Source organism: Helianthus annuus, chromosome 17, assembly GCF_002127325.2.
Source record: "Helianthus annuus cultivar XRQ/B chromosome 17, HanXRQr2.0-SUNRISE, whole genome shotgun sequence".
NCBI lineage: Eukaryota > Viridiplantae > Streptophyta > Magnoliopsida > Asterales > Asteraceae > Helianthus > Helianthus annuus.
In genome coordinates this window covers 142,774,257-142,790,033 of record NC_035449.2, presented here as the reverse complement: position 1 = coordinate 142,790,033, position 15,777 = coordinate 142,774,257, and the positions used below count along the sequence as shown (strand labels likewise).

At 37.6% G+C, this 15,777-nt stretch overlaps 1 protein-coding gene across 1 annotated transcript; it reads left to right on the top strand.

The window, feature by feature from the left end:
* The first annotated feature begins 905 nt into the window (after nucleotides 1–905).
* Nucleotides 906–14,820, top strand: LOC110877588 (Golgi SNAP receptor complex member 1-2). Its single transcript, XM_022125747.2, has 6 exons — nucleotides 906–1,136; nucleotides 1,681–1,877; nucleotides 2,130–2,219; nucleotides 2,333–2,398; nucleotides 14,168–14,297; nucleotides 14,401–14,820. Exons 1-6 carry the CDS (start codon nucleotides 1,022–1,024, stop codon nucleotides 14,496–14,498), a joined length of 696 nt encoding a protein of 231 aa, XP_021981439.1. The 5' UTR covers nucleotides 906–1,021; the 3' UTR covers nucleotides 14,499–14,820.
* The last annotated feature ends 957 nt before the right edge of the window (nucleotides 14,821–15,777 follow it).

Here is a 15,777-nt window from a genome sequence, read left to right as displayed (position 1 = left end):
TGGGCACGCCCCCATGCTCATTGAGCACGGGGCGTGTTCAGTCTTCTTGTTTTGCTTGGGAAGATGCTGCCGGGAGGTCGGGCATGCCACGTTTGTTCCTTTTCTTGTATTTATGTTAGATTTAGCTGCCTTTTTGCTTCTTTTGTTTATTTGAGCTCATTTAATCCTGAAAATACAAAAGGAAGACAAAAGCACACTTTTCCAACATTAGTACTAAAAAGGGTTAATTTTATGCCACAATTGATGTAATTTATATGTTGCATTTTGTACACATCATGTCACATATCATCTCTCTATTTCTTCGCCATTTTCTTCCTCACATCATCTGTGGGACATCAGTGTGTATAATTAGCTAAACGACAGAGAGGAGATAGAGGGTTTTGGGTGAGAGATGGGTGGGTGCAGGTATGTATAAGGATGAGGGGGGGGGGTTAAGGCTTGCTTGTCGAACAGGTAGAGAGCACCAGCTCTTGGCCAGAACTCCGGCTCCGACGACCGGAGGGTTCTGATCAGATGAGGGAGAAAGAGTGTTGCGGCTGATGAAGGATTTTAGGGTTTTATCTTTTGAGGCCAGAGATTTTATTAAAGGATGGGGGTTTTCTATGAATATTGAATGTTAATAAGGGTATATAAAGAAATTAATAATTTATTTACTTTAGTTTTTTAATTAAGAAAATATTTAATGAAATGTACTTGGACAAATATACCCCTACACAAAAAGACAAAAAGGGATGTTGGAACAGTAAAAAATGAGAGTTTTTGAGATTTGGACTAAAATGACAACAAAATACAAACACAGGGACCCAGATTAGAAGGGTTTGAGATTTGAACTAAAATGGCAAAACTGTCCAAACCACATAGTTTACTTTTTTTTTATAATTTAACTCGCGTAATACGGGTCTATAAGCTATGGATAATAGAGCAGTAGAAGAGCAGCAAAGCAACAGAGAATTGCTTGCTTCACCCAACAAACACCATAACAACAACTAGACGGATCGGATCCAGTTACAATCGGGTCGAAATGGATCAGGAATCGGGTTGGGAAGAACTGAGGAAAGAAGCTCGTAAGATCGAAGGCGATCTCGATGTCAAACTCTCTTCTTATGCTAAGCTCGGTGCTCGCGTCACTCAAGGAGGTTCAATTCAATTTACCTCTTTCAATCTCATTTAATATCATAGATCTTGTTCGCATTCTCCAATTCAAAACCCTAGAAATCATTTAATATGCTTCTGATTTGACAGGGTTATTGATTTATATGATTGTGACATTCATCAGTCTTAATCCCAACTCAGTAAAAATGTTTACTACACTCCCAACTTTAAACGTATTTTCCTACGGTGATCCCATACTAACTAACTGAAAGCTAACCCTGTTAGTTTTTAGTTTTGCTGACGTGGACCGCTCATGTGACAAAAAGGTCAAAGTTTTGATTATGTGGACCGGTTATTTGGGAAATAAGTCAAAGTGTTGATGACGTGGACTGTTCATAAAAATTAAATGGGTTACGCTTTAGTTAGTATGGGATCTCTGAAGAAAAATTTGTTCAAAGTTGGGACTGTCGATAAACATTTCCTAAGTTGGGATTATTATTAAAATCCAATTTCCCTTAAATATATGTTGTTAGTAAGTTTGTGTGTTAGGAGAAGTGATTTTGATTGGATGTATGGTTGTGGGAGTAGGTTTTGGGGATGGTGATACGCCAAGTATGGGATCTAACCGTTCGTGGAAGTCGATGGAGATGGAAATACAGTCGTTGCTTGAGAAGTTGTTGGATGTCAATGATTCCATGAGTCGGTGTGCTGCGTCTGCAGCGCCTACTACTTCGGTCACTCAAAAACTGGCAAGGCATAGAGATATACTCCATGAGTTTAGTCAGGTTCTTACTTACATTTTTGTACTTTCTGAGCTTATTATGATAATAACATCATATTCAGTTATTCATTACATAGGCATACCGTCTTTCTACTTCTGATGCATGTGGGATTTAATTGAACTTGCACCATTGGACCATTAACCGATTTTAATCCTAACGTAGCTCCTTAACGGATTAACCTACTGATTTTGATTTGTGTGTGTTCTGATCTGGTATTTACAATTGGCGTTTGTCTCCTTCCTCACAATTCTGTAGGAATTCAGACGAATCAAAGGAAACATAACTGCGATGACGGAGCATGCTGAGCTTTTAAGTTCTGTAAGAGATGATATCAGTGAGTACAAGGTGAGAAAATGAACATCCAAACTCCTTATTTTATTATTATCGTTACTGTTATTACTAGTATTATTGTTCTTGAATTACTATGGAAAGAGTATAATAATATTGATCGTATGCAGGCATCTGGGAGCCCAAGAATGCAGATATTAAGGGAACGAGCTGCTATCCATGGAAGCATAGCACACGTAAGTTTTGTATTCTATATCATCCTTGTAAATGCTTAAGATGATTATTATTATTATCACCCTATATACGTTTATATACGTGTGTGTGTACGTCTGTGTGTGTAAACTTATCAACTCTAAAATTTTTCATATTGTTTTTCCACCATTCTCCTTTTTGTGGGCCCTATATCTACATTTCTACTCACAATAAACAAAGTATATTAACGTACAACATCTTCATTTCTTCGTATATTAACGTACATCATCTTCATTTCTTCTTGTATCACATAAGTAGGAGCCACAAAATCATCATCATCATCGGACTCAGTAAATCCCACCAATAGCAAAGCTAAGGTAGGGTCTGAGTAGGGTAGAAGTAGCAGCCTTACCTCCACCCCGTAGGAATAGAGAGGCTGCTTCCAGTGGGACCCCCGGCTCAATTATAGTTTTGTATCAAGCCTTGGACCTAAGACACATAACACTCAAATAGAGATGGGCATAATAACCGGTTCCAAACCCGAACCCGTAGAACCGACCCGTACCCGGTTCCAGTTCCAACCCGATGTATAGAAGAACCGGGTCCGGGTTCGAAATACCCGACGGTTCTTACCCGGTTCCATATTTCTTGATAATAAACGGGTCGTACCCGGTTCCTAACCCGTACCCGGTTATTCCAGTACCCGGTAATAAGTTACCGTTAGAACCGGTTACTAGCCGTTAGGAACAATTCTTGGAGGTTGCAAAAAGCATTAAATGCCAAATGTGACCGTTGGAACCGGTTACTATCCGTTGGACCCGGTTACTAGCTGTTGGAACCGGTTATAATAAATCGTTTTCAATTTTCATTTGTTTAACTCACCAATCCTCATCTTCTTCTTGTATCATTTTCTTCTACTTCTTGACATACTTTTCTACAATGGTTTCAAAGAACTCTAAAACCACAAATTCCCCATCCGTCGATAATGTTCCTCAAGCTCAAACCGCTCCATATGTTGTTGCATAGTTATCGATAGCGAACATAGCGTTCGCTATCGCGCGCTTCATAGCAAATCGACCATACCTCGCAATATGTTACTTAGCGACTCCATAGCGTGATTATTGCGGGATTCCGACCACGAATTCCGGCTCCGGTGCTGTAGTTTCTGCCGGAAACCTACCGGAAGTCAGGAAGAAGAAGAAGAGGAAAGAGCGGCTGCGTTTGTTCTGTGTTTTAGCTTTTTAGGTTTAAGTAACTTTTTGGATTTTAACCTTTAACCCCTCTATCTTTTCACTAGTTTTCATATAGTCCTTAAAACTTGTAAAAATTTACATAATAGTGTAAATTAGTTTGTGTATTTTAACATTTAACCCCCTCTATCATCACTAGTTTACATTTGGTCCTTGAATTTCAAAATTTATACGTAAAAAGTATAAAATTAACATTATATATATAAAAAAAAAGTATAAATAGCTATTTTTTATTTCTTAAATTTTTAAATACCTTATCGCTAAACACAAAATAGCGGGCGCTATTTCGTCGCTATCGCTACATAGCATATAGGTACCTCGTCGCTATTTGTCGCTATTCGCTATCGATAACTATGTGTTGTTGGAACATTATCATATAGTTGCAATATGGAAGTATGGTGCAATTGGGACTTGGTGGAAATGAGTGACGGTTCGCAAAAGGCCCAATGCAAACATTGTGGCTCCTTGTTAAGCAAGGACTCTAATTCCACGTTAACGAAGCATGCTAAAAAGTATTGTAAAGCTTTAAAAGATTTGACACCCGGCAGTGGCGGATCTAGAAAATCCGCCAAGCCGTAACGTTTTATAAAAAAAGCCGTAACGAAATCGTAAAAACGTCAAATTTTTCCAAAATTTACACTAATTTTACACTATCACCGGAACGCCAAGCCGTAGCGGAGGTTGCCCCTTCTTATATGCTAGGTCCGCCCCTGACACCCGGTCAAGTTCAACCCTCAAAAGATGGTATGATATTCCGTTATGAACAAAAGATAGCTCTTGATAGGATGGCGAAGTTGGTGATTCAAAAAGCGTTGTCGTTTGGACACTTCGACGACCCCGATCTTACTAAGCTTATTAGGGAAACGCTTCAACCTCGCTACAAACATGTAAGTCGTCGTACTTTAAAACGCCGTTGTTTAAATTTTTGGAAAAATGCAAGAAAAGATTTAATTGTTTTTTTTTTTAATTTAAAAACAAGTGTAAACTTAACTAGTGATGTGTGGTCGGCTCCACACGGTTTACCGGAATCGTACATTTGTGTCACCGCTCATTGGGTTGATCCCGATACATGGCAAATGATGAAGCGTACGATTGCATTTAACGAGTTTCCTTCTCTTCATACGGGAGAAAATATTTATAAAATTATATATGCCACAATAATTAAATATTGTTTAGAGGATAAAATATTTTCAGTATCATTTGATAATGCTTCAAACAACTCAAATGTGATCGATAAATTAAAGTTGAAGTACAAACCAATTGTGGATGATGTTTTTTTTCCACACACGGTGTGTTGCACATATTATTAATTTAGCTGTGCAAACCGGTTTAAAAGATAAATTTGTATCGGATTTTATTATAGCTTTTAGAGCTATGCTTCAAGATGTTTTCAAAAGTGGTAAAGAAAGATATCGAGATTATAAAAAACTTTGTAAAGATGTTAACCAAAAAATAATTGGACCTAATTGGGATATACCAACTCGTTGGAATTCAACTTGTCATATGTTTGAAATGGCTTTAAAACAAATGGGCACTTTAAAATCATTTCATACTGTTGTCAAAGACGCAAGGCGCAGGCGAGGCGCATCGGCCTCGCCCAGAGCCTAGGCGCAAGGCGCAAAAAAAGCGTGGGCTTTTTTAAGAAAAGCGCACATAGAGAAAAAAAATATAAAAAATATGTTATGCTTTGAAAATAAATAAGATTCCACATATAAAATTAAAAAAACTATTATATATGTCATTTAAGATCATGTAGCTAATAGTTAGTAGCAAAAGTTTAGGGCTTATATGTTGTAAGTTTTGGGTGTGTGAATAAAAGTCTCAATTCTCAAAAGGTGGTAAATTCTTTGTCCCACATTGGTGTGGGAACAAAGTGAGTGGTTGTTTATAAGGTAAAGTCTTTACTACTCCATTGTAGCTTTATGACATGTTTTACCACAAGTCCTACCCGCTCGCAGGGGGGGTGCAAAAATGAGTTTCTGAGCTTGAATTTGGTTGAACTCGTGCGTGCCCGCACCTGCGGACTCGAATGCAGCTCCGAAAACCCCGGGCCCGCGTGATCCAGTTTTTGCACGCACTCAGTTTCGTGTTTTAATGGTCATTTGTTCTGTTTTACCTTTTTTTCCCCTGCGCCTCAGCAACTTTTTTGCGCCTAGGCGCGCGCTTTTTGCGCCTCAGAACCGTTTTTTCAAAAAAAGCCCATTTTGCGCCTAGGCTACCACCGGGCGCTGTTGGTGCGCCTCGCTGCGCCTAGGCGCGCGCTTTTTGCGTTTTTGACAACATAGTTTCATACAACTTTAAGTGATGACTACCAAGTCGACCCTTTTCCCGACACGGCTTGGGCTAATATTCAAACACTATTTTTAAAAATTTTCAAAACCTCAACAACTTTGATTTCCGGTGTTTATTATCCTACTAGTTCTAAAGTTCTATCTGAATTGTATTTGATAACAACAAATTTTAAAAAGTTTGAAAATTCAAGTGACATGTTGAGGAATATGATGAAACCAATGATTGAAAAATTTTAAAAAATATTTTTTGGATTTACCACCCGTTTTTCTATGTGTCGCCGCTTTAAATCCAATTTTAAACGTACCGGGTGTTGAAGCTTTAGTTGAAGAAATTTATGACAAGTTGGGTATGCATGAGGAGGATCCAACATTGAAAGATAAAACAAAAAAATTATTCAACAAGTATTTGTCCAAGCTTTATGATCATTATTTAAAACAAATATGGGGAAAAACATCATACCAATTTGTTTGAGTCTCGGTCATCGGCCTCTAACGATGAAACGATCGGAGACCCGATAATAACCATGTTTAATGTCGTTAGAGACTAAATGGCCAAGCAACAAAGGGGTAACGAACCATCAAGTGAACTCGGTTGATATAAAATAACGAATTATTCGCGTACTATGACCGCCGAGAAATATACCAACTTTGATATTTTGGCACGGTGGAAATCAAACGAATCGGAATTCCCGATTCTAGCCACCATGGCTCGTGATATACTAACGGTCCAAGCTTACACGGTAGCTTCGGAAAGTGTCTTTTCTCTTAGTGGTAGGGTATTGTCCATTCGAATAACAAGACTAACACCGGAATCGCTAGAGATGGCAATTTGCCTAAAGGATCATTTGGATGCCGTTGACCATGTTCAACATAAATCGAGTCTTGAAGACGAAGTAGACTTAGAGCACAAGATTATTGATGAAGAGGAGGAAGACGAAGTAGAGACTAATGATTCCGAAGATGATTGTACCGAAGTGCCCGCACCAAAGCGGGTAACGCATGTGAAAGTGCGGCACCCAACGGCCAAGGAAATAAATCGGTTCATGCAGAACCGGTTACTGCTGCAACATTTGAACCGTTTTTTTTTTTTTTTTTTTTTTTTTTTTTTTAATTCTGGGAACCGGTTACTGTTATATGTTTGTTTAAGTACTTAATGTGATTTATTAATGTGATTTATTTTTTAGAACCCGTTACTAAAACACACCATATATTTATTTCAAACGGTTACGTCATAACTAAACAAACATAACACACCAAACATAACTAAACATAACACACCAAACTTAACTAAACAAACGGGTTACATCAAACACACTAAACATTTGAAGAACCGGTCCCGGATCCTTCACCCTTTTCATTTTTCGCCTTGGTCACGGGGCAATGGCGGTCGATGTGTTTCTTTAGCGTCGAGTTGGCGGCCGCTTGAACTTTCCGCAACCTTTGCACCTAGTTATCTCATGGTTATCGGTCATCAAACACAAATAGAAATGCTTCTAAATTGACGGGTCCCGTTTGGTTTCCGAAACCATAACAACCTCGTCATTGCATGCCATTGTATCTTTGAAAATATGAAATCAAATGTTGAAGTGTTGAATGTTTGTAGTAGTAAGGAAAGGGAATGGAGAAGATGGGGGTATATATACAAAAAAACCGATTTTTATATTATTTAATCGGTTTCCAACGGTATTATATCCATTGGAACCGGTTCCAACAGTAAGTGGTAGTTTTTTGATTTGAAAAACCCGACAAAACCGGTTCCAAACAGTACCCGGAACCGGTTACATCGGTTCTAGTTTTATTGACGACTACCCGGGTTCGACCCGGACCCGGTTCTTTAGAGAACCCGGTCCCCCTAACTAGTATTAGTACTCGGGTACGGGTAGTACCCGGTTCCGGGTATTAATAATACCCGATTATGCCCATCTCTACAAACAATCGGGATAGAGACTGATTGGTGCATGTACCCCCGTGTCTTTCAGCTATCAACATCACCACGATGCATGCCGCTTTTAACGTTATTTTCACGAAATTAGTAAAATAACGTTAAAGTTGGTACCATTTCACCTTTGCCCCCCAAGCGCCCACACATATATACATTATATGTGCATACCGCAAGCGGGGCAAGTAGGACCCACAAAATAAGAATGTTTATTCTCATTTCGTTCCTCCTACGGCTTATTTTCAAATCGTGGCTTCTTTGCACATGAAATCATGAACCGTCCATGTTCAGATTGTTACATACCTCTACTAGTCATGCACCGTAAGAACATGTTCCAAATTACAGCAAAACCTGAACATAAATGGTGGTGTAAACGAGTTGAGCTATGCCCAAGGAGCTCGGCTTGTTTCAAGCCTTATTTGTAAATCTCGATCTCGAGTTCTTGACTCTTGTTTATTTTATATGTTTATTATTTAATTTTTATGTTGCATATAATTATTTTTTCCTTATATGTGTAATATAATTGCATATATTATAATAATATTATCAAAAAAATCTGTATTTATATATGATAATATTTAGTAGTTAATTATATATTATGGGAAAAGATCAAATAGGAAGTTTATTTTGGCTAGGAAGGATAGGAAGCAATAAGATTATGACATGTGGCAACATTTAAAATAAAGAGGAAGGGTATTTTAGTCAAACAAAAATTACTCCCGTTTAAACTAGATCTTAAAAAAGACAACATATTCATATGGTTCATCTCCCCTTCCCCACACCACCACAACCACCAGTCCACCGCCCACCGCCATCACAGCCGTCACCCCAACCCCAACCCCAACCCACTTCCTCCATCTTCTTCAGTTCCGACGACCTCCACCATCATCAACATCAACGTCTTTTTCAATTCCGGTGACCCTCCACCGTCATCAACATCGTCTTTTTCGGTTTCCGCGGCCCTCCATCTTCTTCAGTTCCGACGACCTGAGGTGAATCTTCAGTTCCGGCGACCGTAACCACCAACAACTCCGTCTATTCAAGGTGTTGGTTGACAACGATGGTTCTAATTTTGGGATACTGTTGTGTTTTTTTGGAGGAATTAACACAGAGTACATGATGGTTGAATGGAATGTGGAGATTAATAAAAGACAAAATAAGGTTAGTATGGAGTGAGGTGAAAGAATGAAGTGTTTTGGTTTCACTGCGTTTTACAAAACATTATTAAATATTTATTATATCATTTGCTGTTGTCTTGTTGCGTTTTATGGAATATATCATATTAAATATTATTATAACTTCTGTTATCATTTTGTGAGATGCCTGTGCTTATTGTTTTGTTTAATGCATTTCTTTCTTAGTTGTTTTCTTTTTTAGTTCTTTTTAACAATGTAAATGATAGATGTATAGTTGATCGACTTTATTGCGTTTTATGAAAGTTTATTTGTTGATGGATATGATGGTGTTTAATGCATTTTTGAAGTATTTTAATCCATTGCGTTTTAGGTAAAACACATTTTAATATTTTTCAGTCCATTGTGTTTTAGAAAAATAACTTTCTTTTGTGTTTTTAAGCTATTGCGTTTTAGAAATAAGACACTTTTAAGTGTTTTCTGGCCATTGCGTTTTAGAAAAACACATTTTTGAAGTGTTTTTGGTGCATTGCGTTTTAGGTAACACACATTTTTATGTGTTTTCAGTCCATTGCGTTTTAGAAAACAGACATTTTAAGTGTTTTCTGGCCATTGCGTTTTAGAAATAAGACATGTGTTTGTGTTTTTGGTGCATTGCATTTTAGGTAAAACACATTTTTATGTGTTTTCAGTCCATTGCGTTTTAGAAACTACACTTTCTTTTGAGTTTTTAGGCTATTGCGTTTTACAAATAAGACAATTCTTTGTGTTTTTGGTGCATTGCGTTTTAGAAAAATGTCATTTTTAGGTTTTTTTTTCCATTGCGTTTTACGCAACTGGGTTATTTCCATTGCGTTTTACGCAACTGGGTTTTCAAATTTTTTTTTCGAAAATATAGCAATAGTATACTCGTTTTAAAGATAAAAAAACGCTCGTTTTTTTGGTGCAATTTTTATAAAAAAATAATGTCGTATGAAAGAGTTATTAACGTTTAAAAAATGGGGGGGAATTGGAGGAGAGAGAAACTATTGCCTTGGATTGACTAGAATACCCATAAACAAACTCACGCTCCTCTTTTCTTCCCTTCAATTTCCATCATTTAATCTTAGCCCTTGATTAACTAAATGGATGGTCAAGATCACTTCCTAGCCTTCTTAGCCAAATAAACTTCCTATTATATCTCCACCCTATATATTATATCAGACTCGTGAGCCTAATCAGGACTGTATGAAGCTAGTGCTCAAGCTTGTTTATCAAGCATGTTCCAAGCTAGGCTTGAGCTTGTTTGCGCTTGGCTTGAATTGAATTGGGTTTTTAACGAGTCGAGTAGCTCACTAGTAGTTGGGCTCATTTACACCTAGAGATGGGCATAACCGGGTATTATTAATACTCGGAACCGGGTACTACCCGTACCCGGGTACTGATACTAGTTAGGGGAACCGGGTTCTCTGAAGAACCGGGTTCAGGTCGAACCCGGGTAGTCGTAAATAAAACTAGAACCGATGTAATCGGTTACGGGTACTGTGTACCCGGTTCCGGGTACTGTTTGGAACCGGTTTTGTCGGGTTTTTCAAATAAAAAAGGTGCCACTTACTGTTGGAATTCCAACGGATATAATACCGTTGGAAACCGATTAAATAATATAAGAATAGGTTTTTTTGTATATATACCCCATCTTCTCCATTCCCTTTCCTTACTACTACAAACATTCAACACTTCAACATTTGATTTCATATTTCCGAAGATACAATGGCATGCAATGATGAGGTTGTTATGGTTTTGGAAACCAAACGAAACCCGTCAATTTGGAAGCATTTCGATTTGTGTTTGATTACCGATAACCATGAGATGGCTAGGGGCAAAGGTTGCGAAAAGTTCATGAAAGCGGCCGCCAACTCGACGGTAAAGAAACACATCGACCGCCGTTGCCCCGTGACCAAGGCGAAAAATGAAAAGGGTGAAGGATCCGGGACCGGTTCTTCAAATGTTTAGTGTGTTTGATGTAACCCGTTTGTTTAGTTAAGTTTGGTGTGTTATGTTTAGTTATGTTTGGTGTGTTATGCTTAGTTATGTTTGGTGTGTTATGTTTGTTTAGTTATGATGTAACCGTTTGAAATAAATATATGGTGTATTTTAGTAACGGGTCTAAAAAAACAAATCCCATTAAGTACTTAAACAAACATATAACAGTAACCGGTTCAAAATTTGCAACAGTAACCGGTTCTACATGAACTGATTTATTTCCTTGGCCGTTTGCTTGTGTCGGGTGCGGCACTTTCACATGCGTTACGCTTTGGTGCGGGCACTTCGGTACAATCATCTTCGGAATCATTAGTCTCTACTTCGTCTTCTCCTCTTCATCAATAATCTTGTGCTCTAAGTCTACTTCGTCTTCTAGACTCGATTTATGTTGAACACGGTCAACCGCATCCAAATGATCCTTTAGGAAAATTGCCATCTCTAGCGAATCCGGTGTTAGTCTTGTTATTCGAATGGACAATACCCTACCACTAAGAGAAAAGACACTTTCCGAAGCTACCGTGGAAGCTTGGACCGTTAGTATATCACGAGCCATGGTGGCTAGAATCGGGAATTCCGATTCTTTTGATTTCCACCATGCCAAAATATCAAAGTTGGTATATTTCTCGGCGGTCATAGTACGCGAATAATTCGTTATTTTATATCGACCGAGTTCACTTGATGGTTCGTTACCCCTTTGTTGCTTGGCCGTTTCGTCTCTAACGACATTCAACATGGTTATGATCGGGTCTCTGATCGTTTCATCGTTAGAGGCAGACGACCGAGACTCAAACAAATTGGTATGATGTTTTTCCCCATATTTTTTTTAAATAATGATCATAAAGCTTGGACAAATACTTGTTGAATAATTTTTTTGTTTTATCTTTCAATGTTGGATCCTCCTCATGCGTATCCAACTTGTCATAAATTTCTTCAATTAAAGCTTCAACACCCTGTACGCTTAAAATTGGATTTAAAGCGGCGTCACATAGAAAAAACGGGTGGTAAATCCAAAAAATATTTTTTAAATTTTTCAATCATTGGTTTCATCATATTCCTCAACATGTCACTTGAATTTTCAAACTTTTTAAAATTTGTTGTTATCAAATACAATTCGGATAGAACTTTAGAACTGGTGGGATAATAAACATCGGAAATCAAAGTTGTTGAGGTTTTGAAAACTTTTAAAAAATTACTTAGTGTTTGAATATTAGCCCAAGCCGTGTTGGGAAGGGTCGACTTGGTAGTCATCACTTAAAGTTGTATGAAATGATTTTAAAGTGCCCATTTGTTTTAAAGCCATTTCAAACATATGACAAGTTGAATTCCAACGAGTTGGTATATCCCAATTAGGTCCAATTATTTTTTGGTTAACATCTTTACAAAGTTTTTTATAATCCTGATATCTTTCTTTACCACTTTTGAAAACATCTTGAAGCATAGCTCTAAAAGCTATAATAAAATCCGATACAAATTTATCTTTTAAACCGGTTTGCACAACTAAATTAATAATATGTGCAACACACCGTATGTGGAAAAAAAACACCATCAACAATTGGTTTGTACTTTAACTTTAATTTATCGATCGCATATGAGTTGTTTGAAGCATTATCAAATGATATTGAAAATATTTTATCCTCTAAACAATATTTAATTATTGTGGCATTTATAATTTTATAAATATTTTCTCCCGTATGAGAAGGAAACTTGTCAAATGCAATCGTATGCTTCATCATTTGCCATGTATCGGGATCAACCCAATGAGCGGTGACACAAATGTACGATTCCGGTAAACCGTGTGGAGCCGACCACACATCACTACTTAAGTTTACACTAGTTTTTAAATTTAAAAAAAACAATTAAATCTTTTTTTTTTTGCATTTTCCCATAAATTTTAACAATGGCGTTTTAAAGTACGACGACTTACATGTTTGTAGCGAGGTTGAAGCGTTTCCCTAATAAGCTTAGTAAGATTGGGGTCGTCGAAGTGTCTAAACCGCAACGCTTTTTGAATCACCAACTTCGCCATCCTATCACGAGCTATCTTTTGTTCATAACGGAATATCGTACCATCTTTTGAGAGTTGAACTTGACCGGGTGTCAAATCTTTTAAAGCTTTACAATACTTTTTAGCATACTTCGTTAACGTGGAATTAGAGTCCTTGCTTAACAAGGAGCCACAATGTTTGCATTGGACCTTTTGCGAACCGTCACTCATTTCGACCAAGTCCCAATTGCGCCATACTTCCATATTGCGACTATGTGATAATGTTCGAACAACATATAGAGCAGTTTGAGCTTGAGGAACATTATTGACGGATGGGGAATTTGTGGTTTTAGAGTTCTTTGAAGCCATTGTAGAAAAGTATGTCAAGAAGTAGAAGAAAATGATACAAGAAGAAGATGAGGATTGGTGAGTTAAACAAATGAAAATTGAAAACAATTTATAATAACCGGTTCCAACGGCTAGTAATCGGGTCCAACGGATAGTAACCGGTTCCAACGGTCACATTTGGCATTTAATGTTTTTTGCAACCTCCAAGAATCGATCCTAACTGCTAGTAACCGGTTCTAACGGTAACTTATTACCGGGTACAGTGGGACCGGGTACCGGAAGAACCGGGTACGGGTACTAACCAGGTACGGGTTAGGAACCGGGTGCGACCCATTTATTATCAAGAAATATGGAACCGGGTAAAAACCGCCGGGTATTTTGAACCCGTACCCGGTTCTTCTATACATCGGGTTGGAACTGGAACCGGGTTCAGGTTTGCAACCGGTTATTATGCCCATCTCTAGTTACACCCCTAGTGGGTAAGTTGGGTAATGAATCAAAATGGCTTTGTTTTGAAACAACTCATTTTTTGACCCAGGATGAAATGCATCGGTTCAGGTCGACCCGCAAACATTTATAGTCCCTTTTTAAAAAAATATATGAATAATTAATAATTACATTAGTAATCTAAACTAAATCTTTGAAAATCCAATATATGAGGTTGCATGCATTAAAAAATACTTTGGTCAACTTTCAACCCATTTGACCTCTCGTCTAGCTAAATTTATTATTTAACTCGTTTGAATAATACAATAAAGAAGATTCAAAATTAACCCGTTCATTGTTACTAGACGGGTTGAAACCATCACCGATTCACCTGTACTAAACATATTCGGTTTCCTGCAGATGGATGATGTAATAACGCAGGCTCAAACGACAAGAGCAGCGTTGGGCTCTCAAAGGGCCATGTTTGGTGATGTTCAAGGGAAAGTTAAACAACTGAGTGAGAAGTTCCCTATCGTCCGTGGCCTAATCGGTATCACTCTTTACTCTCTCTGTTTTTCTCTGATAATAAAATAAATAAATATAATATAAAATCTTCAAAACTGATAAAATAATATTGTACAAATCGTCTGCAGGCTCTATAAGAAGGAAGAAATCGAGGGATACACTCATCCTATCTGCTGTCATCGCGGCTTGTACGTTGTTTCTCATTTTATACTGGCTTTCAAAGTGAAAAAGGTTATGGTATAATCATAAAAATGCAAAGTAATATTGTACTTCAAAGGCATTTTTGCCATATTTGGTATAAAATTAGGGACTCGGGTACCATTTTTTTTTCTTTTTTGTTTTGCACAGTAAGCACATGCACTGATCTTGAACCAAATAGTTCAGTTTGTAATGCTATGTTGCTTCTTTCTACTGTTGATTAGTGGCGGTCTGGTTTTGAAGGTCAAACCGTTAGTAAACTGTGTCCGTCTCATTCATTTGTAAATGAACACTACTGTACTTTCTGACAAATGATTTATGAACTATTCACGGAACATTTTGATTGTTAACACGCTGATAACAATTAATTGTTATAATAAAAGTTCATTAGAGTTATTAATCTTATTTTAGATCTTAATTGTACATAGCGAGTCATTTGATCACCTTTCATGATTTTTATGGACAAAAGGTTTTCGGGGAGTTTGGGTGCACCCGGGCTGAATCTTTCAGTATATTGTGCCTAACTTGAGAAGTTGGGTTCTAACCGTTCATGGACAGTGGCGAACCCATGAATTTTTCCAATGAGTTCCCTTTTTTAAGGTGCTAATACTTTTCAGAACCCAACGTTAGAATTTTCGGGTTGGTCGTTCTGGTCGGGTTCGGGCGGAAAACACAATAGAAACAATATTATAATAAAAAGAGTAAAGTGCAATTTGTCTCTTTGGTCCACTTTGCCATCTGACTCCCTATCTTTTAGTTTTTGCCCTCTGAAACCCTGTCATGGGTATTTCATTACCATTTGCCCCATAAACGTTAAAAGTTGTTGGTACAAGACTACAATTTGTTAAACAACCCTTTTGCCCTTACTAAGTGATGTGAAAAGAATATATTGCCCTTACCTCTATATTATGTTCAAAACTCCCTCCATTCTAACATTAGGTGTAGGTTTGACTTTACCAAGTTAAAATACTAAAATCCATTCTCTCACTACATGTTGGGCATGGCAACCATAGGTTTGACTTGACTTGGTCAACTGCAGCAATGTTGCATCTAAAGACCAAAGTTTAATTGGCCAACTGCAGCAATGTTGCACATTACCAGGATATGACCTGCACATTGGTCAACTGCAGCTAAGCTAATGTTTCAAACCTGTATCTAGTTCATCAAACTCAGTAATCAAGTTAATTGGCCATCAAACTGCACTTAAGCAAATTCAAACCTGCATCTAGTTCATCAAACTCACTAATCAACTTAGTTGGCCATCAAACTGCACTTAATTGGCCAATGTGACTACACTTAAGCAAATT

Bases quoted from the DNA above. Each gene is read 5' to 3' on its own strand.
- LOC110877588 (XM_022125747.2), top strand. From the start codon at position 1,022: ATGGATCAGGAATCGGGTTGGGAAGAACTGAGGAAAGAAGCTCGTAAG. The intron at 2,399-14,167 runs GTAAGTTTTGTA...GGTTTCCTGCAG, and splicing joins TCCATGGAAGCATAGCACAC to ATGGATGATGTAATAACGCA. The intron at 14,298-14,400 runs GTATCACTCTTT...AATCGTCTGCAG, and splicing joins TATCGTCCGTGGCCTAATCG to GCTCTATAAGAAGGAAGAAA.